The sequence below is a fragment of the Rhinoderma darwinii genome, chromosome 3 (assembly GCF_050947455.1).
Source record: "Rhinoderma darwinii isolate aRhiDar2 chromosome 3, aRhiDar2.hap1, whole genome shotgun sequence".
NCBI lineage: Eukaryota > Metazoa > Chordata > Amphibia > Anura > Rhinodermatidae > Rhinoderma > Rhinoderma darwinii.
The window spans coordinates 269,796,893-269,822,308 of record NC_134689.1 but is presented as its reverse complement, the minus strand read 5'-3'; the positions used below and the strand labels follow the sequence as shown (position 1 = coordinate 269,822,308).

Here is a 25,416-nt window from a genome sequence, read left to right as displayed (position 1 = left end):
AAAACTCCTTTGCCCCATAAATTATGCACACAGTTACTAGGGACAATAGCATGGGTTACAATTAATATTGGAACTCACTCGCAAATAAAAGAAAAAATATTCTTGTAGGTACAGAGGACACTAGTTTTATCATATCTGCACCCATCTTGATAGAGTTGGCTATAACGGGGTCTGATCAGTAACTGTGCGACTTATATTCTCTCTTCACGTTTTTTTGTATGTATTTTTTAAAGCAATTATGCAATACAATTTTATTTTTATATATTTTCAATTCATTTGTTGTGTGATGTTCACTCTATGTAGCTTTGGTGGTAGTAAAATACATATGTCTATCAAAATAACAGGATTATGTTAACACTTTAGAAAATGAAAGTAATTTTAACAGGGTTTATCCCTTGAAACATAGACACAAATGGAATTCCGAATCCATTGCCTTGTACCATATATAATTTTCTAAGTAAGTAATTGTGGTCCTGTATAAGATCACCTTCTCACCTTATGTTCATTTACAAGCTTTATCCATATACTGACCTGACGGCTAGGTATTGATTCCAGGTATAAAGTAGAAGGTTTTATGCCTCAAGGTCAGGCTAATAAATCTATAGGATTGGGATACATTCATTTATTGAACCTTTGAGGAAATGATTCATGGCATACTGTTTTTCATGGACCTTTGAACAAACCTCTCACAGGTTTCTCATGAAGAATGGCAGTATTATAATTGCATGATCCTGAAGTGGTTGTGTGTAAATTGTCAATTATGTAGGGGAATTTATAGCAATTTTTATTACATGAATTGTGTGTATTGAACTCCTACCAGACCTCTGTGTCTCACAAGGTAGAAATATCCTCAGATTTCAGGTCTGCGTGTACTAAGTAACAAAACGTCTTTATGAAATTACCTGAATTATTTTGAGACTTCACTTTTTCAGCTGACGGAGAACACAGCTCAGCAAAGTGCGGGATGCCAGTATTGCTGTGAGTTAACTGGAAAAGGTGGAGGCGATATTAATCAAAAATGGATTTACTGGAGCTGAGCTAAGCCTGGAATGTGCTTGCAGTAGAGCAGATTTATGTTTTGCCTGGTACACAACAGTTCTCTGCAGTTATTATTTATAATGGATCTCTAAAATTATTTATGGAATTAATTATTGTTTGTGGCATAAATAACCATGGCTGATACTAGAAGTATTGGCAGAATTTAAATGACCAGTTGGTACTTTACAACTATGAGACTATGAGGAGCTGAGTCGTAAATGAAGGAATAGATTTCTATGAGCTGTCAACCAATAAATGCATGCTTGAATGAGTGTGTGTGTGTGTGTGTGTGTGTGAGTGTGTGTGTGTGCGTGCGTGCATGCGTGCGTGTGTGTGTGTAGATAGATATATATCTCATTATTTATATAGCACCCAGTGCTTCACATCATAAGGCCATGTTCAGACATGGCTGCAAATGTTGGTACAGATTCGGGGCAATTATGCAACGAATCTGCACCAACATTTGCATATTTGACAGGTAATTCAGACGTTGCAGATATCACAGCGGACTTGCCACAGATTCCAGTTTTTGCATTGCACAGTGCATGCTTCAGAGGAAAAAATCTGCACCGCAGCCTGATTTCCGCAGTTATTTTCTGCAACGTTCGAACTACGTTTCCTAAAAATGTATAGAAACAAATGTAAAAAACGGCCGCTGGAGAATTCCACAGCAATCCCGCCACATCTGAACGTGCCCCAACTGTTGCCATTGGGGCTTGTCTTCCACAAAAGCACAAATGTACACACTGAGGCCAGATTCACACGAGGGTGTGCGTTTTGCGCGAGCAAAAAACGCGGGGTTTTGCGCGCGCAAAAGGTCCATAAAAGCTCTGTGTGTCATCACCATATGATGCGTGGCAGCATGATTTTTGCGCAGCCGCCATCATTATGACACTCGTGGTGCTTTTCTGTTTTCATTCATAGTTTGGACTACTGTAGCGCGCATCACGCGCGGCACATGGAAGTGCGTCCATGTGCCGTGCGCGGTTTTCACGCACCCATTGTCTTCAATGGGTGCATGATGCGCGAAACACGGCCAAATATAGGACATGTCGTGCGTTTCACGCATCGGACATACGCTGCGTGAAAATCACTGACAGTCTGAACGGCCCCATTGACTAACATAGGTCCGTAGCACGGACGTATTATACGTTCGTCTGAATAAGCCCTTATCCTGGGGCCAATTTTATAGCAAGCAAATTATTCCATTAAAAGGAGAGACCCCTTTAACCCCTTCGCGCCATTTCACGTACAGTTACGTGATGGGAGATGGCCTTTTCGCGCATCTCCACGTAACTGTACGTGATGGAGATGAAGCTGGCTCAGGAGCTGAGCCAGCGACATCACCGCCGGGTGACAGCTGTATGTTACAGCTGGCACCCTGAGGTATCGGCCAGGACCGGAGCTAGCCTCCGATCCGACCGATTAACCCCTCACATGCTGCGTTCAATAGAGATCGCAGCATGTGAGGAGTTTATAGCCATCGGCACCCCAGCAACGTGATCGCTGGGTTGCCGGTGGCTGCAAAGGCGATCGGAGGGCTAATGCTTACCTCCCGATCAGCCTGTAACGGAATCCTCCTATGCCCCGTCGTCGGCGGGGCCCAGGAGGCTTCCGGTACCATCGGCAAGATGGCGCCGGCTCAGCTTCCGGCTCAGAAGCTGCGCCAGCGTCATCAGCAGTGGGTGTCCGCTGTATGTTACAGCGGACACCCCGATCTATCGGCAGGAACCGGAGCTAGCTCCGATTCCTGCCATTAACACCTTCAATGCAGCGATTCAATGCAATCGCTGCATCAAAGTGGTTTGTATGCAATCGGCAGCCTTGCCATGCAATGGCAAGGCTGGCGACTGCTACTATGGCAACAGGATGCCTAACAATGGCTTCCTATCTGCCATTACGTTAGCCGATTAGGCCCCACCCGGAGGCGGAGCCTGATCGGCTTGCTGTCAGTAAACAACTGACAGTTCTAATACATTGCACTACATAGGTAGTGCAATGTATTAGAACATCAAACAAACAGTTGGACCTTCAAGTCCCCTAGTGGGACTAAAGAAAAGTGTAAAAAAAAGTGTAAAAAAAGTAAAAATAAAAGTTGTAAAACATACAATAAAAGTTTCAAATAATAACACAAAACACAATCGCCCTTTTTCCTTTATCAAGTCATTTATTATTGAAAAAAATAATAAAGCCATACATATTTGGTAACGACCTGAACTATAAAAATATTATGTTATTTATTCCGCACAGTGAACGCCGTAAAAAAAATAACTAAAAAATACTGACATAATTGCTATTTTTTGGTCACTTTGTCTACCAAAAATTTTAATAAAAAGTGATCAAAAAGTCGCATGTACCTAAAAATGGTGCCTATAAAAACTATAACTCGTCTCGCTAAAAACAAGCCCTCATACAGCTCCGTCGACGAAAAATTAAAACCGTTATGGCTCTCACAATTTGGCGACAGAAAAAATCCATTCTCTTTACAAAAGTTATTTTATTGTGCAAAAAGTTGTAAAACATAAAAAGTGCTATAAATTAGGTATCACCGGAATCGGACTGACCTGCAGAATAAAAGTAACATGTAATTTATAATGCGTGGTGAACGCTGTATAAAAAAAAACTAAAAAAATATGCCAGAATTGCTGTTTTTTGGTCACCTTGCCTCCCAAAAAAAAAAGGATAACAGGTGATCAAAATGTCGCATGTACCCCAAAATGGCACCAATAAAAACTACAGCCCGTCCCGCAACAAACCAGCCGTCATACCACTACGTCTATGAAAAAATAAAATTAGTCAAGGCACCAATAAATGAGGAAAGAAAAATATGTAGTTGTGCCGGCTCGAGGGGAACATTTCTTCTGTTTCAAGTGGCGAATTATCAAGGCCCCTAAAATTAGGGAACCAGGAAGGGGAGGGCCCAAACATATCTGCTGGAAGTGACGGTGCCCGTATTATACCAGGACAACACTTCCCAGCAAAATTCCCCAAACTTCAAAGGTGCCGAGTGTGGACCAAAAGGGGAATAAGTAAAGACCATTTATTAGTGCGACACCGGCCTGTGCAGAAAGGATTGTGTCACAGCAAAACACACATCTATGGATTATTTTATTGTTTTTTTTTACCCCACTATACCACCTGACTATGCCCCTTATATACTCCGCCCGCCTTACATGTACCCCGAAATTATAAACGGAAACACCAGTAAGACTCAAAACAAAACTACTACAAGCAAAATCCACGCTCCAAAAGCCAAATGGCGCTACCTCCCTTCTGAGCCCTACAGTGTGCCCAAACAGCAGTTTACTTCCACATATATGGCATCGCCATACCCGGGAGAACCCTTTTAACAATTTTAAAGCTGGGCGCCACATATTGCTATTGAAAAAACATTTTCACTCTGCAATATCGAGTGCACACCAATTTCTGCCAATCACCTGTGGGGTTAATATGCTCACTACAGCCCTAGGTGAATACCTTGAGGGGTGTAGTTTCCAAAATGGGGTCACTTCTGGGGGGTTTCCACTGTTTTGGTCCCACAGGGACTTTGCAAATGCGACATATAGCCCAGAAACCAATCCAGCAAAATCTGTACTCCAAAAGCCAAATGGCGCTCCTTCCCTTCTGAGCCCTACTCTGTGCCCAAACAGCAGTTTATGACCACATATGTGGTATTGCCGTACACAGGAGAAGTTGCTTTACAAGTGTTGGGGTGCTTTTTTTCATTTATTTGTTGAGAATATGAAACATTTTCAGCTAAAACTACGTCTTATTGAAGAAAAATGATTTTTTTTATTTTCACTGCCCAATTCTAATAAAATCTATGAAACACCTGTGGGGTCAAAATGCTCACTACACCCCTAGATGAATTCCTCAAGGGGTGTAGTTTCGTGAATCGAGTCACTTTTGGGGAGTTTCCACTGTACTGGTACCTTAGGAGCTTTTCAAAAGTGACATAGTGTCAAGAAACCAATCCAGCAAAATCTGTGCTCCAAAAGCCAAATGGCACTCCTTCTCTTCTGATCCTTGCCGTATGCCCAAACAGCCGTTTATGACCACAAATTGGGCATTGCCGTACTCCAGAGAAGTTGCTTTACAAATGTTGGGGTTCTTTTATTCCTTTATTTGTTGAGAAAATGAAAAATTTTGAGCTAAAGCTACGTCTTATTGGAAAAAAATGTTTTTTTTTTTATCTTCACTGCCCAATTCTAATAAAATCTATGAAACCCCTGTGGCTTCAAAATGCTCACTACACCCCTAGATGGATTCTTCAAGGGGTGTAGTTTCCTAAATGGAGTCACTTTTTTGGTGTTTTCACTGTTTTGGTCCCTTAGGGGCTTTGCAAATGCGACGTGGTCTCCGCAAACCATTCCTGCTAAATTTGATCTCCAAAAGACAAATGGCACTCTTTCCCTTCTAAGCTCCGCCGTGTGTCCAAACAGCCGTTTATGACCACATGCAGGGTATTGTTTTACTCGGGAGAAATTGCTTTACAAAAATAGTGGTGCATTTTCTCCTTTTAGTCCTTGTGGAAATTAGAAAAAATTTGCTAAACCTACATTTTCTTTGAAAGAATGTAGATTTTCATTTTCACGGCCTACTTCCAATAATTTCTGCAATAAACCTGCGGGGTCAAAATGCTAACTATACCCCTAGATAATTTCCTCAAGGGGTGTAGTTTCCAAAATGGGGTCACTTTTGGGGGATTTCCACTGTTTTGGCGCCGCAAGAGCCTTTTAGACCCGACATGGAGCCTAAAATATTTTCTAATAAAAAGGAGGCCCCAAAATCCTCTAGGTGCTCCTTTGTTTCTGAGGCCGGTGCTTCAGTCAATAAGTGCACTAGGGCCACATGTGGGGTATTTCTAAAAACTGCAGAATCTGGGCAATAGATATTGAGTTGCATTTCTCTGGTAAAACTTTCTGTGTTACAAAAAAAATAGATGAAAAATGAATTTCTGCAAAAAAAAAAAGAAATTTGAACATTTCACATCTACTTTGCCTTAATTCCTGTGAAACATCTAAAGGGTTAATAAACTTTCTAAATGCTGTTTTGAATACTTTGAGGGGTGAAATTTTTAAAATGGGGTGACTTATCGAGGGTTTCTAATATATAAGGCCCTAAAATCCACTTCACAACTGAACTGGCCCCTGTAAAAATAGCCTTTTGACATTTTCTTGAAAATGTGAGAAATTGCTGCTCTAAGGGCGGGTTCACACGTGGCGGAATTTCACTTAAATTCCGCTGCGGACACTCCGCAGCGTTAATCCGCAGCGGTGCCGTTTGTCCATTGACTTACACTTTAATTTAGCAGTGTTCGTTTAGACGAGGCGTAAAATTCCGCTGCGGAGCATAGGCTGCGGAGCGGAATTTGGTGTCCGCAGCATGCTCTGTCTGTTGCGGAGCAGTGGCGGACTCATGGCGGAATTTCTCCATTGACTTCAATGGAGAGTCAAAATTCCGCAATGAAGTCCGCAGATCTTATGTGTGCTGCGGAGCGTATTGTTTTTACTACCATGACATTTCTTCATTCTGGCTGGACCTATGTATTTCTAGGTCTACAGCCAGACTGAGGAAGTCAATGGGGCTCCCGTAATGACGGGAGCGTTGCTAGGAGACGTCTGTAAATAGTCACTGTCCAGGGTGCTGAAAGAGTTAAGCGATCGGCAGTAACTGTTTCTGCACCCGGGACAGTGACTACCGATCTCAATATACATGTATCTGTAAAAAACATATAAGTTCATACTTTACCGAGAACTCCCTGCGTCTGTCTCCAGTCCGGCCTCCCAGGATGACGTTTCAGTGTAAGTGACGGCTGCAGCCAATCACAGGCCAAGCACAGGCTGCAGCGGTCACATGGACTGGTGCGTCATCCAGGGAGGTCGGGCTGGATGCCGAAAGAGGGACGCGTCACCAAGACAACGGCCGGTAAGTATGAAATTCTTTTACTTTCCCTAGGGAAAGTGCTGTCCCTTCTCTCTATCCTGCACTGATAGGGAGAAGGGAAGCACTTTTCCCGCAGTCCGCAGCAGCTAGTCCGCATCAATTTTCTGCACATTTTGGGCAGATCCGCTGCAGAATCTGCAACGCAGATTCTGTGCGGCATTGATGCGGACAGTTGCGGAGGAAATCCGCCACGTGTGGTCATGCCCTAAGCCTTGTGATGTCATAGAAAAATAAAAGGATGTTCAAAAAACGATGCCAATCTAAAGTAGACATATGGGTGATGTTAATTAGCAACAATTTTGTGTGGTATTACTATCTGTCTTACAAGCCGATACATATAAATTTAGAAAAATGCTAATTTTTGCAATTTTTCGCTAAATTTTGGTGTTTTTCACATTTAAATACTTAATGTATCGAGCAAATTTTGCCAGTAACATAAAGTCCAATGTGTCACGAGAAAACAATCTCAGAATCGCTTGGATAGGTAAAAGCATTCCGGAGTTATTACCACATAAAGTGACACATGTCAGATTTGAAAAAATAGGCTGTGTCCTTAAGGCCAAAACAGGCTCAGTCCTTAAGGGGTTAAAAGGAACACTAAACATGAAAAAATACACATTAAAAAATTCCTCCATTAATATCCTCCTTTCCTTTGATTCTATTTGTCTTAGGGCTTATTTAGATGAACGTGTAATACGTCAGTGCAACGCGCGTGATTTTCACGCGCCTCGCACGGACCTTTGTTAGTCTATGGGGCCGTGCAGACAGTCCGTGATTTCCACGCAGCGTACGTCCGCTGCGTGAAACACACGACATGTCCTATATTTGTGCGTTGTTCGTGCATCACGCACCCATTGAAGTTAATGGGTGCGTGAAAATCACGCGCAGCACACGGAAGCACTTCCGTGGGACGCGCGTGATTCGCGCAACAGCAGTAAAAAGTATGATTGAAAACAGAAAAGCACCGCGTGCTTTTCTGTTTACAAACAAACAGAGTGTCATAATGATGGCGACTGCGCGAAAATCACGCAGCCACGCATCATATGGTGATGACACACGGAGCTGTTAAGTGCCTTTTGCGCGTGCAAAATGCAGCGTTTTTTGCGTGCGCAAAATGCACACGCTCGTGTAAATCCAGCCTTATAATGCCGTTAAAATTTAGAAATCCATAAAGAATTCTCCTATGCGTCCCAGCAGATCAGCCATTTTACCCCTCCTCCTCCTCCTCACAATCCTGTGCCTGGCTGCAATACAACTGTCTACAGAAGTAGCATGTACCCACTGCTCTGTCTGCAATAGAAGACAAATAACATTAGACTCTGCCTCCTTAACTAAGCCTCTTTGGTAAATCCACCACTGATTGAGGTAAAAAACTGCATATAAAACATTCAGATTTTGATGCGGGTTTTTCCCGCAGGTTTTAGCCAATACATTGCAAAGACTTAAATTCGCTTTGAAAATCCGCAGCTTCTCTTCAACAGACTGAGCATGCTGCGAATTTGAAAATCCGCAATGTGCTCTGCCTTCACTGCAGATTTTTTTCTGCTACATGTGGGTGCGGTTGTGAAAAACCCATCCAATTGTATTATATTGTAAATGCCTATGGACTTGCAATATGGAAACCGCACTGTAAATTCATAGAAAATCTGCTACATCTGAACGTGCCCTAATGTTGCTGCAGATTCGAGTCAATTATGCAACGAATCCGCAGCAACATTTGCATATTTGACACATAATTCAGACGTTGCGTATATCTGAGTGGACATGCAAAGGCCAAAATCCGCAGTGAAATTTTGCTGCTTCTCCGCAACAAAATGAGCATACTGCAGAGTGAAAATTCTGCGCTGTTATTTTCTGCAACATCTGAACTAAGTTACCTAAAAATGTATAGAAACCAATGTAAAAAACGGCTGCTGCAGAATTCCACTGCGGACTGTCTGCAGCGGAATTCAACAGCAATTCTGCCACGTCTGAATGTGCCCTAAGGGGAATTCTCCAGCGGCCGTTTTTTACATTTGTTTCTATACATTACTTGGAAAGTTAGTTCAGACGTTGCGGAAAACTCCGCTGCGGACCATAGATTGCGGTGCAGAATTTTCAGTCCGCAGCATGCACTGTCTGTTGCGGAGAAGAAGCGGAATTTCACTGCGTATTTCAGCCTTTGCAATGCAAAAACTGAAATCTGTGGCAAGTCCGCTGTGTTTTCTGCAACGTCTGAATTACCTGTCAAATATGCAAATGTTGGTGCAGATTCATTGCGTAATTGCCCCAAATCTGCACCAACATTTGCGACGGAAAAACTCTGCCACGTCTGAACGTGCCCTAAAGGTGCTGTGATTGCGGTCACAAGGTGCCTCTAGATGCTATATTTTAAGGGTAATTTAAAGTTGTATTTTCCAATGGCACCATGTTGGGGGTACATATGACTTATTTATTAGCTTTTCTAAATTATTTTTGGGAGGGAATGCAAAAAAAAAAAAAAGCATTTTCGTCATTATTTTTCTTTGCATTTTTTACTGTGGTAAAAATAATAATAATCTTAACTTTATTCTATGGGTCGGTACAAATACTGTGATACCAAATGTGTATAGTTTTTTTTTACGTTTCAGTAATTTTGCACAATAAACAGTGATTTTACACACAGCGTTTTTTTTTTTTTTTTTAAAACTCCACTGCAGTTTTTGATAGTTATTAGAGCCAAAGGCAGAAGTAGATCTAGCAGTAAAGAGAAGTGCAAAGACCCTATTACACAGGCCAATGATGGGGCAATGATGTTTCCGATCATTGACCTGTGTAATAAGGGGAACGATCAGCCAATGAACGAGTAAATGCTTGTTCATCGGCTGATCGGCTCTTTTATGCAGCATTATAAATCATCATTGTCGGCAGTACATCTCCCTGTGTAATCATGGAGACGTGCTGCCGACATGATGAAAATGTATGAGGAAGAGCGATCAGAGTGAGGAGCGCTCGTCACTATACATATCCAATCATTGCTTTAAGTGATTGGAGCAAACAAACGCCGATCAACGAGCTGTCTCATTGATTGGCACTCGTTTATACGGCCTACGTCGGGCCGTGTAATAGCACCCTAAGTCCTTTTTTTATATTTCCCATTCCTTTTGAATCAACTTCTGGCTTTGGCTCAAAAAACTGCAGAAACAACTGCAAAAAAAACTGCAGCGCTTTTCCAAAGAACACAGGTGGAGCTTTATTAACCCCTTAACGACCAAGGACGAAAATTAACGTCATGGTCGGCTGCTAGTTCCCGCACCATGACGTTCATTTTCGTCCGCATTTCAAACTGTCACTCTGTGTAAACACAGAGTGACAGACCCGCGCTGACAGCTGTCCTAGACAGCTGAGATATCAGTCTCGCCGGACAGCGGACCATCGCCGCTGCTTTCGGCAGTTAACCCCTTAAGTGCGGCGACGGATTGCCGTCGCCGCATTTAAGTGGTTTGAAGCACATCAGCAGCCCCTACGAAGTGATCGTGGGGGCTACTGATGCTTGTCACGGCAATCGAGGTCAGATAATGACCTCCGGGTTGCCATGTACGGAAGCCTCGGAGGAACAGCCTCCGGCCGTTCCTCCTCTGCTTCCTGTCAGTGTGACAGTCACGTCACAATGACAGTCAGGCTGGGTTCACACGTGGCGGAATTTCACTAGAATTCCGCTGCGGACACTCCGCAGCGTTAATCTGCAGCGGAGCCGTTTCTGCATTGACTTCCACTTCTATTTAGAAGTGTTCGTTTAGACGATGCGTAAAATTCCGCTGCGGAGCATAGGCTGCGGAGCGGAATTTGGTGTCCGCAGCATGCTCTGTCTGTTGTGGAGCAGTGGCGGACTCATGGCGGAATTTCTCCATTGACTTCAATGGAGATTCTAATTTCCGCAATGAAGTCCGCAGCTGTCATGCACATGTTATGTGTGCTGCGGATGCGTCTTGCTTTTTTAACTTGACATTTCTTCATTCTGGCTGGACCTATGTATTTCTAGGTCTACAGCCAGACTGAGGAAGTCAATGGGGCTCCCGTAATGACGGGAGCGTTGCTAGGAGACGTCTGTAAATAGTCACTGTCCAGGGTGCTGAAAGAGTTAAGCGATCGGCAGTAACTGTTTCTGCACCCGGGACAGTGACTACCGATCCCACTATACAGCAACCTGTAAAAAAAATATAAGTTCATACTTACCGAGAACTCCCTGCTTCTGTCTCCAGTCCGGCCTCCCAGGATGACGTTTCAGTCTAAGTGACGGCTGCAGCCAATCACAGGCCAAGCACAGGCTGCAGCGGTCACATGGACTGGCGCGTCATCCAGGGAGGTCGGGCTGGATGCCGAAAGAGGGACGCGTCACCAAGACAACGGCCGGTAAGTATGAAATTCGTTTACTTTCACTAGGGAAAGTGCTGTCCCTTCTCTCTATCCTGCACTGATACAGAGAAGGGAAGCACTTTTCCCGCAGTCCGCAGCAGCTAGTCCGCATCAATTTTCTGCACATTTTGGGCAGATCCGCAGCCGTAATCCGCAACCCGGATTAGGTGCGGCATTGATGCGGACAGTTGCGGAGGAAATCCGCCACGTGTGGCCATGCCCTCAGAGTACATCACACTACGTGTGTAGTGTAATGTACTCTAGCAGCGATCAAAGCTGCAAGTCTAAATGTCACCTAGTGGGACAAGTAAAAAAAAGTAATAAAAATGTTTTAAAAAAAGTGTAAAAATAAAAGTTAGAAGTTATATAAACACAAAATGCTTTTTTTCCCTATAATAAGACTTTTATTATAGAAAAAAAATGAACACGTTAAAAAAGTACACATATTTGGTATCACCGCGTTCTTAACGAACCCAACTATAAAACTATAATGTTACTTTTCCCGCACGATGAACACCCCAAAAAAAATCAATAAAAAACTACGACAGAATCGCAATTTTTTTGGTCACCACCGCTCCCTAAATAAAGAATAAAAAGTGATCAAAAAGTCGCATGTACCCGAAAATAGTACCAATAAAAACTTCTATCCGTCCCGCAAAAAACAAGCCCTTACACAGCTTTTTTGACAACAAAAAATAAAAAAATTACGGCTCTCAGAATATGGTGCCACAGAATTATTTTTTTTTATAAATAAGTCATTTTATTGCGCAAACGCTAAAAAAAAGGACCAAACCTATATACATATGGTATCGCCGTAATCGTACAAACACGCAGAATAAAGTAAAAATGTCACCTATAGCGTACGGTGAGCGCCGCAAAAAGAAAACCTAAAGAACAGTGTCAGAATTCCTGTTTTTTGCTCAGGATTGCAAAAAAATTGAATAAAAAGTGATCAAAAAAAATCACATGTACCCCAAAAACGTACCAATGAAAACGACAGATTGTCCCGCAACAAATAAGCCCTCACACAGCTCCGGTGGTGAAAAAATAAAAAAGTTCTGTCTTTCAGAATATGGCGATGCAAAATGTGCAGAGTGTTCCAAAAGCGGATAAGATTGGGCGCCATTTATCAGTGCGACACCGGCCAAACATCTATGAATTATTATTTATTTACCCCATTATTATACCCTCTTATTATGCCCCTGATGTTCTCCGCACAGATTACATATGCCCCCCACATTATAAACTGAAATACCAGCGAAACCCAAAACAGAAAAACTACCAAGCAAAATCTGCGCTCCAAAAGCAAAATGGCGTCCCTCCCTTCTGAGGTCTGCAGCGTGCCCAAGCAGCAGTTTGCGCCCACACATATGGCGTCGCCATACCTGAGAGAACCCGCTTAACGTTTTATGAGGTATTTGTCTTCTGTGGCACAAACTGGGCACAACATATTATGCACTAAAATGGCATATCAGTGGAAAATTGCAATTTTCACTTTGAACCATCCGCTGCGCATTAACCCCTTTGCGCACTATGACTTAATTGCCCGTCATGATGCGGCGGTTGATGTATGGAGCCGGCTCACGTTCTGAGCCCGCTCCATACGCTGCGGGTGTCAGCTGTGTATTACAGCAGGCCCTCTCGGTACTAACGGACATGTGGGGTATTTCCGTACTCGGGAGAAATTGCTTTATAAAAAATGGTTGTTTTTTTTTCCTCCTTTATCCCTTGTGAAAATGAGAAAATGCAACATTTTAGTGGAAAAAATGTTGATATTAATTTTCGCGCCCTAATTCCAATAAACTCTGCAAAAGACCCGTGGGGTGTAAATGCTCACTATACCCCTAGAAAAATTCCTTGAAGGTTTTTCCAAAATGGGGTCACTTTTGGTGGGTTTCCACTGTTTTGGTCCCTCCAGTGCATTGCAAATGCGACATGGCACCGAAAACCATTCCAGCAAAATCATAAATCCAAATGGCGCTCCTTCCCTTCTGAGCCCTGCTGTGGGTCCAAACAGCAGTTTATTACCACATATGTGGTATTGTCGTAATCGTGAGACATTGCTTTACAAATGTTGGGGTGCATTTTCTTCGTTATTCCTTGTAAATAATAAAAATTTCTATGTTGTTTCAGAAAAAAAGTACATTTTAATTTTTACAGACTAATTCCAATATATTTAGCGAAAAACCTGTGTGGACAAAATGCTAACTATACCCCTAGATAAATACCTTAAGGGGTCTAGTTTTCGAAATAGGGTAGTTTATGGGGAGTTTCTATCGTTCTGGCAGCTCAAAGCCTCTCCAAATATACAGTGGGGCCTAAAACATTTTCAAGCAAAATATGAGTCCTGAAAGCCTCCGGGTGTTCCCTTCCTTTGGGGCCCTGCTGTGTGTCCAAACAAGGCATTAGGGCCACAATGTGGGTATTTTTGAAAACAGGAGAAAGAGGGTTATAGATTTTGTGGTGGTTTCTTCATTTTCATGTTCGCTTTACAAAGAAATCGGTCTTCAAACAAATACTTTTATGAAAAAAGTGAAATTTTTTTTTTTTCCACCTGATATGCATTAAATTTAGCAAAGAACTGTGTGGTCAAAACACTTACTATACACCTAAATAATTACGTTATGGGGTCTAGTTTTCTAAATGGGGTCGTTTATGGGGAGTTTCTATCGTTCTGGCAGCTCAAAGCCTCTCCAAATATACAGTGGGGCCTAAAACATTTTCAAGCAAAATATGAGTCCTGAAAGCCTCCGGGTGCTCCCTTCCTTTTGGGTCCTGCCGTGTGTCCAGGCAGCGCATTAGGGCCACAATGTTGGTATTTTTGAAAACAGGAGAAACAGGGTGATAGATTTTGTGGTGTGTTTCTTCATTCTCATGGTCGCTTTACAAAGAAATTGGTCTTCAAACTGATACTTTTATAAAAAAAAGTGAAAATTTTTTTTTTTTCACCTGCTATGTATTAAATTTAGCAAAAAACTGTGGGGTCAAAATACTTACTATACCCTTAGGTAAATACCTTAAGGGGTCTAGTTTTCTAAATGGGGTCATTTGTGGGGGTTTCCATCACTCTGAGACCTATGAGCCTCTGAAAACCTGGCTTGGTGCAGGAAAACAAAATGTACTTCAAAATGTATAAAATTATTATTCAATTTGTAAGTCCTCTAAATTGCTGAAAATTAATTTTATTTTTTCAAAAGTGCTGCCAAAATAGAGTAAATAGATAGAAATATATATTTAATTAAAACATTTTTACAGTATGTGTGTACATATGTGACATATTGCAGTTAAAAATAGGGGAAAATGGTAATTTTTACAAAATTTCTTCCATTTTTCTATTTTTTAATTAATTTCCGCAAATCGTATCAGTCTACTTTTACCACTAAAATAAAGTACAACATGTGACGAAAAAACAATGTCAGAATTACTTGGATATTCAAAACTTTCACAGAGTTATTCTCTGATAAAGTCAGACATACCAGATTTGACAAATCTGGCTTGGTCATTAAGGTACAAACATGCCCGGTCATTAAGGGGTTAAGACTGGTGTTTCATATGCCAGTCTTAATAAACGATTGGCTGGAGTAAGATGCGACACATTTATTAATAGACAAAGGCCTTTTAATAATTGTGTCACATTTCTAGGCCACAATTGTGGCGTTACGACCGGGGCCATTCGCCATCCATTCCCATCTGCTATCAGATATTAAACAAAAAAAAATGTCTTCTCACCTCACCGCTCCTCTTTGCTTCTCCCTTCCAGGTCACCTCAAGCTCCCTCAGTATGCCGTGGCTCAAACAAGGTCCTGACGCCGAGCAGCATCAGGGCCTTATATGCGACGCAGCATTTAACGTCCTAAGTGCTTTGTCACAAACAACATCCTGACTCTGCCCGATGTCAGTACGTTGTATGAGCCCTGGCCTTCTGAGGCAGCCTGAGGCGACCCAGGGGGGGGAAAGGGGTGATCGTGGTGGCAAGGTATGGGGCCCGGTACCGGCTATTACCTTGCTATTCCCCACAGAATGAAATCTACGCCAGCTAGATGATAGCGTAGATTTCCTCTATCATTTCTGCCAGTTTTCTAGGCCCGTGGTGCCCCGTGTCCTCTTTTGTTTAAGCCATGTCCCCTTTTTACAAAAGTGGCAAGGGCGGTCTAAAACGCTCAAAATCACCATTTTCAATGCAGATTGCAACTTTTGGACCTTTTGCAACTTTTCTATACCAGGAAACTGTGTGGAAAGGCTAGTAAATTCCCCCTATTGTGTGTGAAACTAACTATTCTTATGGGAATATATTATTTTTGTGTACATTCTGAGACCCATAACTTTATTTATTGATCCATCGACGTAGCTGTATGAGGGCTTGTTTTTTGGCGGGGTGAGTTGTAGATTGTAGTTTATTGTATTGATTAGCTGCTATTTTTTTTTTGGGGGGGGGGGGGGATGCAAAAAAAACACAAAAAAACAACATTTCCACCATTGTGTTTTTATGTTGTTTTTTTTTTTTACGCCATGGGCCATGTGATATAACTAATGAGTTATATTTGTTATATGGGTCACTACAATTGTAGCAGTACTAAATACTGTTTTTTTTATGGACTACTGTTTTAAAAAAAATCAAATCATCTTTAACCCTTTGCATTCGCACCCATTTTTCATTTTTTGTTTTTATTTTTCCTCTACACCTTCCAAAAGCCAAAATGTTTTCATTTTTCTGTTGACAGCAATTAGAACTGGTAGGCATGAAATGCTAAAATAGTATTAAAAATTCCATTTAGTTGCCTCTTTACCGGAAGAAACAATACCCTTCTCATAATTCTGTCCGTATATATTTACATGTTACTTGTGACCCCCAGATGCCCCTTAGGCACTTGGATTCAAGCCATCAATAGAAAGCCATAGAGCACTATTGTTTCTCTATTGACAGATTGCCACACTTCGCTTTCTCTACAGTAATGAGTATAAACATTTGGGATGTCGAACAGCTGATGGTGGAGTTCCCTGGAGTGACCCACCCTATCTGTCATTGGTAATGATCACCATGTTTAAGGGAACGCTTTCCAATTTATAGAGCAGGAGGAGCTGAGCATGCTAATATATAGTTTTGTGAGAAAAGATTCAGCATAACTTGTATTTTTATTTTTTAAAATTCTGTTTTTTATTATTATTATTATCAAAGTTAGTGAAAGCGTAAAACAAGTTCACAATTTAGTAAAGTACCAGTATAACTTGTATTTTATTCATTTAAATTCCCGCTTATTCTGGGTGTTAGGAATCCAGTGGGCGGTCCTACTCAGTGATTGACAGCTATATGTATGTTTGTATGCTCACACAGGGAAGGCTGTCAATCATTGATTGCGAACACCCACTGGACTCCTAAGCCCAGACTAGGCAGGGAATTAGATCAATAAATTACAAGTTATACTGCGCAGAAGCTTAGTCAAACAGTCTAGTAGTCAGTTGCAAGGATCAGACAAGTTCAGGTATGCAGTACCAGGGAGTAAACATAAGCATAGTCAGGTATTTAAGATCAAACAGAGTTAAACTCATTGTGGCGGATAGAGGGAGAAGACAGCGCTGGTGCGCAGCAAAGTAAGGGTATGTTCACACGGCAACGCAAAATACGTCTGAAATTACAGAGCTATTTTCAGGCGAAAACAGCTCCTGAATTTCAGAAGTTTTTACAAGTGCACGCGTTTTTCGCGGCGTCCATTACGGACGTAATTGGAGTCAATGCAAAACGGCTCCAATTACGTTCCAAGAAGTGTCCTGCACTTCTTTGACGTGGGCGTAATTTTACGTCCCATCTTTTGACAGCGACGCGTAAAATGACAGCTTGTCTGCACAGAACATCGTAAGACCCATTGCAAGTAATGGGCAGATGTTTGCAGACGTATTGGAGCCGTCTTTTCAGGCGTAAATCGAGGCGTAAAACGCCTCCATTACGCCTGAAAATAGGTCGTGTGCACATACCCTAAGGCTGGGTTCACACGACCTATTTTCAGACGTAATGGAGACGTTTTACGCCTCGAATTACGTCTGAAAAAACGGCTCCAATACGTCGGCAAACATCTGCCCATTACTTTCAATGGGCTTTACGATGTACTGTGCCGACGACCTGTCATTTTACGCGTCGCTGTCAAAAGACGGCTCGTAAAATTACAGTCTCGTCAAAAGAAGTGCAGGACACTTCTTGGGACGTTGTTGGAGCCGTTTTCTCATAGACTCCAATGAAAACAGCTCCAAAAATGGCCGTAAAAAATGCAGCAAAAACGCAGCGAAAAACGCGAGCTGCTCAAAAAACGTCTGAAAATCAGAGGCTGTTTTCCCTTGAAACCAGCTCTGTATTTTGAGATGTTTTTGACTCTACGTGTGAACATACCCTGAGGCTGGATTCACACAAGCGTGTGCGTTTTGCGCGCGCAAAAAACGTGGCGTTTTGCGCGCGCAAAAGGTACTTAACAGCTCCGTGTGTCAGCCCCGTGTGTGTCAGCCCCGCATCATTATGACACTCCGTTTGTATGTTTGTAAACAGAAAAGCACGTGGTGCTTTTCTGTTTTCATTCATCCTTTTCACTGCTGTTGCGCGAATCACGCTCGTCCCACGGAAGTGCTTCCGTGTGGTGCGTGTGATTTTCACGCACCCATTGACTTCAAAATACGCACAAAGAATGGACATGTCGTGAGTTTTTCGCAGCAGACTCACGCTGCGTAAAAATCATGGACTGTCTGCACGGCCCCATAGACTAATATAGGTCTGTGCGACGCGCGTGAAAATATCCCGTTCGTCTGAATAAGCCCTTAGAAGTCAATGGGTGCGTGAAAATCACGCGCACCACACAAAAGTACTTCCGTGGGACGCGCGTGATTCGCGCAACAGCTGTAAAACTATGAATGAAAACAGAAAAGCACCACGTGCTTTTCTGTTTACAAACATCCAAACGGAGTGTCATAATGATGGTGGCTGCGCGAAAATCACGCAGCCGCGCATCATACGGGGCTGACACATGGAGCTGTTAAGTGCTTTTTGCGTGTGAATCTGGCCTTAGTGTGTTAAATCATGCTCTGTTTTTTTAATACTGCAGCATGCACTATATGTAGCGTTTGTTATAGCACATTTTGGGTTTTTTTCCCCCCTATTGCTGCAAAGGAAGCCATAGCATTGCACTACTTTTCAAAAGAACAATATTTATATGTGATTTTAGTGGTACACTTTACTACCGACTTGTGCAAATGTTTATAATTTGTGTTCTTCAATGCTGCAGCTCTGCTCCTATTTACTTGAAAAGGAGTAGAGCTGCAGTGTTGCAGCACGGCCACTTCACAGTGGTCAGAGCCATCTCCTTCTGGTACCAACTACTGCAAAACTTTCGGTCCTGGAGGCAGTCGGAACAGCTGATAGATAGGTGTGGGTTCCAGGTGTTGAACCCCCACCGATCATATACTGATGACCTATCCCAGGGCAATGGACTGCAACATAGCTCCATTTACTACAAAAAAAATCCAGAAGGGCTCTTTGTCCCTACATTCTCTTAATCAGCTGGTGTGTAAAGAATCTGCCAGGCACAGCTTCTGTGTCGACGCCCGTGGTTAGCCAGTCTGCACCTGCTCCTAAGTCTGATCGAGTGACCCCTCCTTGTACCAATCAGGCTGGGAGGCTGAGGAGTGGGAGAGCCTATCACAGCCTGGCCAGACGGAGCTAGCTTCCGCCCTCTGTCTATTTATACCTTCACTTCCTGCTCCTCCTTTGCCTGTGATTCTCCTGTTTCCTGGCTCTGCTGCTTGAACTATTTGTCCCTGCTTCATATTGACCCTGGCTTGCTGACTACTCTCTTGCTCTGCGTTTGGTACCTCGTACACTCCTGGTTTGACTTGGCTCGTTCATTACTCTCCTGCTCAGCGTTTTGTACCTCGCTCTCTCCTGGTTTGACTCGGCTCGTTCACTACTCTTGTTGCTCAATGTGTTACCGTGGACAACTGCCCCATTTCCCTTAGATTCTGTGTACCCTTGTCTGTTTGTCTGTCGTGCACTTATTGAGCGTAGAGACCGTCGCCCAGTTGTACGCCGTCGCCTAGGACGGGCCGTTGCAAGTAGGCAGGGACTGAGTGGCGGGTAGATTAGGGCTCACCTGTCTGTCTCCCTTCCCTGTCATTACATGGTGTCCCTGAAGTCGGATGTTCATTGAATCAGAATTTTATTGCATACCCTAACATATATTATATGCTATGACATTCTAAGGCCTCATTCACACGAGCGTATCAGATTCGCGCGTGTGAAAAACGTGCCTGAATTTGGTTCGTTTGTGTTGCGTTATGCATCAGTGTGCTTTGCGAGTGGCATGCGTTATTCACGTACTCGCAAAGCACATTTTTTTTATTTTTTTTTACATTTTCAATCAAATTGATGCGCAAATCACGCACCACACACAGATGTACATCCGTGTGCAGTGTGTGGTTTTCACGCACCCATAGACTTCAATGGGCACGTAGGTGCGTAAAAACGCACCAATATAGTACATGCAGTAAATTTCACGCCGTGGACTCTCGCTGCGTGAAAACTCACGCATGTGTAAACGGCCCCATTGAAATCAATGGGTCCGTGCGCTGCGAGTAATTTCCATGCGCAGCACACGGACGTTATTCACGTTCGTGTGAATGGGCCCTAAGATGGGAATACCCCTTTGAGTACAGCACTTTGTAATAAAGAAATATAACAAACTTGACAACGGTTTGGGCCAACTGACAACCTGAGCTTTGTTACTTTTTGTATATTAAAGACACATTTAATAATAACGGTTCTCTTCAGAAACATAACTCATATTGCACATTATTATTATTATTATTACATTTTATTTTGATGTTTGTATCTTTTGTTGCCTGAACGTAGCAAGGAAATCTGTAAACGTGCAAGTAGTAGTGGAGTTACCACAAGGGATCACAAGTAACAAAGTATAAAATACTTTTTTTTTAACATGTTGGGAATTTCTCCTGTGCACCAGTCACATCAGTGAGCTCTTGAGATGGGTACACATGAAGAGTTAGTGACCTATGGTCTCTCTGAGTATTGTGTGTAATAATTGTACTTCCACATAAAAGAGAGGATGTCCCACTGGTACGCTGCATTACAACAAGTTCATGTTCATTTTTGGCTCCGCTTCTCAGCATTCCTTGCTTACTGACTTTTAAGATTTGTTTTAACTTTAAACACACTCCTCTTTTGTAACCTCTGTGGTATGTAATCTCTGTATGCTCCAGTCCCACAAGGATGTGAGGGATGAGGCAGACATATTGCACTCACTTAGCAAAGAAACAGCAAGCATGATGAAAGGGAAAAGAGACCCAGTTCCCCGTCCTGCTGCTTCTCAATCAGCAGTGAAGCCTGTTCATGTAAGTACATGGCGTCTCTGTATATTTCTTCATTCTATTACCTCTGCAGATTCCACTTCTTCTATTAGATGGCACTTTTCTACTATGGCTCTGACACTTGCTCTGCAGGCACCTCTTACTGTCTTTCCTAAGAAATTCTTATCTTTGTACATTGCTAAGGATAACTAAGTTTGTAAAACAAGTATGAAATGAAAAGGGTCTCATTGAAATTTAGCACAATATGCACGTCCCGGGCCGTGTAATAGAGCGCTGATCAATGAGACATCATTGATCGGCGCTCGCTTGCTCCTGTCACAAGGAGCTAGTATGGGGACGAGCGCTCGTTACTCAGATCGCTCGTCCCCATACATTACTATCATGTTGGCAGCGCGTCTCATTGTTTATACAGGGCGATGTGCTGCCGACAATGATAATATTTAACTTTTTTAAAACGATACGATCAGCAGATGAACGAGCGTTTGCCCGATTATTGCCCCGTGTAAAAGGGCCTTTACACTTTTGTGCGACCATAGGTTAATTTATTAATCTGATTTACTTCTTTATGTTATATGGATTTGCAGTATAGTGTATACGTGTGGATAGTCAGTCACCACAGGTAGAGCTATTGTAGTTATAATGGGGGAGATTTACTAAGCAAAATGCACCAGAATTCTGCCACAAAATAATGGAATACATGGAATGCACCAAATTTATTATGTGTTATACACATTTTTTATACGTATCTCGATAATTTTTAAAAGTGTCTGGAAAAAGAGGTGTGACCAAGTTACAAAGATGCAGCATTTTGGTGTATATGTATGTTAGGTGGCGTAAGTAACAGAAATGTCGCATGCACCATTTTGACGTCTTCTAAATACATACATGTTATGGCACTATTGATAAATCTCTGTTAATGGAGCAGTTGTGTAAAGTCAGTTATAGTAGAGACATGGGACATTCTGACAAAGCTGATAGATCAGCCGTACAGTAGACAGCAGGTTCATACAGTGGTCTACAATATATGTCAAGGAGAAATACTTTCAATATATATGGTTATTCCACCTATTGATTTATTACTGCGTTATTGATGAATAATAGCCAGGTATATTCAGCTCCAGATTTTGGGATGTAGTATTGTTCTTGGATAAGTTCCGTTCTGCATAGTTCTTCATCAGTGTGCAAATAATTACTTAAAATCCATAGCTTGAAATGGGCTTTGATGAGCCCGGCGCAGACAATCGGTGACTAAGGCCTCTTGCACACTTCCGTTGGCCGTCGTACAGCTGCTAATGACGGATCCGTGAAACACGGACCGCACACGGATGGCTTCCATGTGCAGTCCGTTGTTTCAACGGACCAAATGAATGAAAAGGCAGAGACTGTTCCATCAAAAACGGACAGGTGTAGGACCTGCCCTGTTTTTGTCGGAACGGCCACACTGTTCCGTTAAAGCAACGGCAGTGTGCATGGCCCCATAGAAATGAATGTGCCAGTGTGCTATCCGTTAAAAAAACGGATAGCACACTGAAGAAAACAACTGAAGTGGGCATGAGGCCTAAAGGAGACATACTATTTGCTGTGTATATAATACATTAAGTATTAAACACCAAAAGCGAAGAAAAAACAACACTTTACCTTGCTGCAGAGACATCTATGGAAGCGACTGCTCGGGGTTTAGCATACACATTCGACTGCTACTTAGTCAAGCAAGTATTACGTGTATGCTTGACCCTGGACATTCAATTTTCTGCATGACTCCGCAGCAGCGCGATCCTGTGAGCAAGCAATATGTTCAGACAAATAGTTTTTCTTCCAGGAGTCCTCTTTTTTTTCTTGGTGCATAGTGCTTACATACAAAGCAAGCATAATGTATGGAAAAACATACTTACAATTTCCCTTTAAATATCATTGAGATCTGAAACATCTGGTGATTGTCGTCCCAAAGTTGGCAGATTATTGCACTTTTATTGCATTTCTTCCGTAACTTGGGTTGTAAATGTTTTCATATACATTGGTGTCGTTTTTACCCTCATCACAACAATTCAAGAAATACATATTTTATTTCAGTCTGATCACCCTGGTCTAATGCCCAAGTGGAAACTACTCATGCGGGACTGATATACACCCTATAATAGTTTAGTGTGCAATGTTTTTACTGTCTGATATCATGTACTTAATTCCGTTTTCATTTAAACAGCTCCCTGGACTTAATGGAATTAATTATTAAAATTAATAATAGTAACAATAATAATAATAATATCTATAATAAATCAAACCTTTCTGGCTATCCTTGCCTTGTCTGATTATGTGGACCTATATAAATCGTACTACTTCATTGAATTAAAAAGCACTAAAATTAGTGATTCCCCCCCCCCCCCTGCTTTAACATGGGGGGAAATGTAGTTTATTGCTGTGTATCAGCTTGCCTGGTTCTCTATTTTACCAGTAGCCGATCTGTTCTTGGCCGCCCGAGGGTCGCGTGATCTTCATTCTGACTCCCTGAATCCTACAGAATCTGCTGTAGGGACCAGAAGTCAGTGTCTCAATGCAAGTCTATGAGAGCCTCGATGTATCATAGATTTGTATTGAAAGTCCGACCTCCGGTTTCTACACCAGATGTCCCCAGATGGCGCAGGATGGAGCGGTTATGGGTAAAATAGAGAACCAGGTAAGCTGATACACAACATTACACTACATTTCACCACGTGTGATAAATACATTGTGGAAAATACAAATCCCAGTACCTTTGGTGCTAGGTATGCAAATGGCTGAAATCCTACATCAGTGATGGAAAGTGTCATTTTCACTGGTGCGTAGGTGTGTAGGCCTTGTGTGAAGGTGCACTCGAGCAAAGGGTCAATTGTCTGGTCATTTGCAAACAAATAATCTGGATGGCTACATTTTGATCATGGTTCGATATCTCCAGTGGAAGCAAGAGCTCCGGAGTAACTAGAGGTCGTCACTGGTTGACAAAGTTGTGCTCCCTTAAGAGATTCTTGTTAATATTAAGTTTTCCCTGTCATGACGGAGGACAATGTTGTGTTTGTCTTTTATTGTTAATTTTTGTATCGAATACCTTTTAACAAGCAGCATCACAGTTTAGACTTCAGTTCTGTTTATACATATAGTAGCATTGCAGCCACTTTGATGTCACCAGATTGTCTCCTGGAAGTGTGACACATGACCATGGCTGCCTCCATATAATTAACTATCAAACACTTTCCGCATGGCACAGTGGAATCAACGATGTACTAGTGCCCCATGCATCCGCTACACTGGATCTATTTGTGCAATGGTGTTGCATTTAATATTGGGTCCTGGAACATGAGAAAAAAGGGTTCACTTGTTACATTTTATTATATTTTATAAACTTGTTTCTTGGACCTGCACATAGCAGGATGCTATATGTAAAGGATCATTTGAAACATGGCAAATTTTTCTTCTGTCGGTTCATATGGAATTTGACCAAGCAAAAGCCTTTGTAGGCCTCTGTATGAAATCAGAGGTAAACGGAGGTACACGAGTGCCCAATAAAAGTCTATGGGCATAGTATTCTGGCTTGTCTGCATGAGTCCTTAGGGCACGTTCAGACGTTGCAGAATTTTTCCGCTGCAAATGTTGGTGCAGATTTGGTGCAATTACGCAACTAATCTGCACCAACATTTTCATATTTGACAGGTAATTCAGACGTTGCAGATAACACAGCGGACTTGCCACAGATTTCAGTTTTTGCATTGCAGAGGCTGAAATATGCAGTGAAATTCCGCTTCTTCTCCGCAACATAATGAGCATGCTGCGGAGGGAAAATTCTGCACCGCAGCCTGATTTCCGCACAGTTATTTTCTGAAACGTCTGAACGAAGTTTCCTAAAAATTTATAGAAACAAATGTAAAAACCAGCTGCTGCAGAATTCCACTGCGGACTGCAGATTCTGTTGCGGCTTTGCCTAAAATGGGCATTAAATTGATGCGGACTAGCCGTTGCGTATTGAGGGGAAGAGGCTTCCCTTCTCTCTATCAGTGCAGGATAGAGAGAAGGGACAGCCCTTTCCCTAGTAAAAGTAAAAATAAATTCTTACTCACTTTTTATTCATGGCTTTTATGCTCCTCTTTTTTCTTGTGTATATAAGTATATATAGGAGTTGCCCTTCAGCACTATCTGGGTAGTATGCTGCACCCTGTCTTAAGCATCTAGCCCCGTATTTGCTATAGGAGTCATTTTGTGTATTTATAACACATAACATCTGCGGACTTCATTGCGGAATTTTGACTCTCCATTGAAGTCAATGGAGAAATTCCGCAATGAGTCCGCAACAAGTCCGCGACACGTCCGCAACAACCATTGTATGCTGCGGACACCAAATTCCGCACCGCAGCCTATGCTCCGCAGCGGAATTGTCCATTGTCAAAGTGTAAATGAACCCGACCACAAAGCTGTGGAAGGCAATGGAGAAACGTGTACGCTGCAGACTGTCCGCAGCGGAATTCCAGAGCAATTCCGCCACGTCTGGTCATGCCCTTAGAGTGGATTTACACATGTCAGATTTTGTTGCAGAAATTTTCTGCGACTCAAAATCAGTTCCATTCATCTGCAGCAGGTGAATGGATTTCAGCAAGTTTCATTCAAACCAAATTTGCCTCCTTAAGGGTATGTGCACACACACTAATTACGTCCGTAATTGACGGACGTATTTCG

General features: G+C 42.3%; 1 protein-coding gene across 12 annotated transcripts in view; it reads left to right on the top strand.

Moving 5' to 3' along the window:
• Positions 1-25,416, top strand: part of TJP1 (tight junction protein 1) — a 467,725-nt gene that overhangs the window by 191,593 nt on the left and 250,716 nt on the right. Inside the window, exon 1 of one of the 12 annotated variants that reach the window (XM_075857903.1) lies at positions 20,643-20,742. The exons of the other annotated variants lie outside the window; for them this stretch is intronic. Coding sequence (XP_075714018.1) covers positions 20,674-20,742 — 69 coding nt within the window. The 5' untranslated portion in view covers positions 20,643-20,673. Of the gene's footprint in view, positions 1-20,642; positions 20,743-25,416 lie in introns of those variants that run through there. 12 annotated transcript variants of the gene reach the window in all.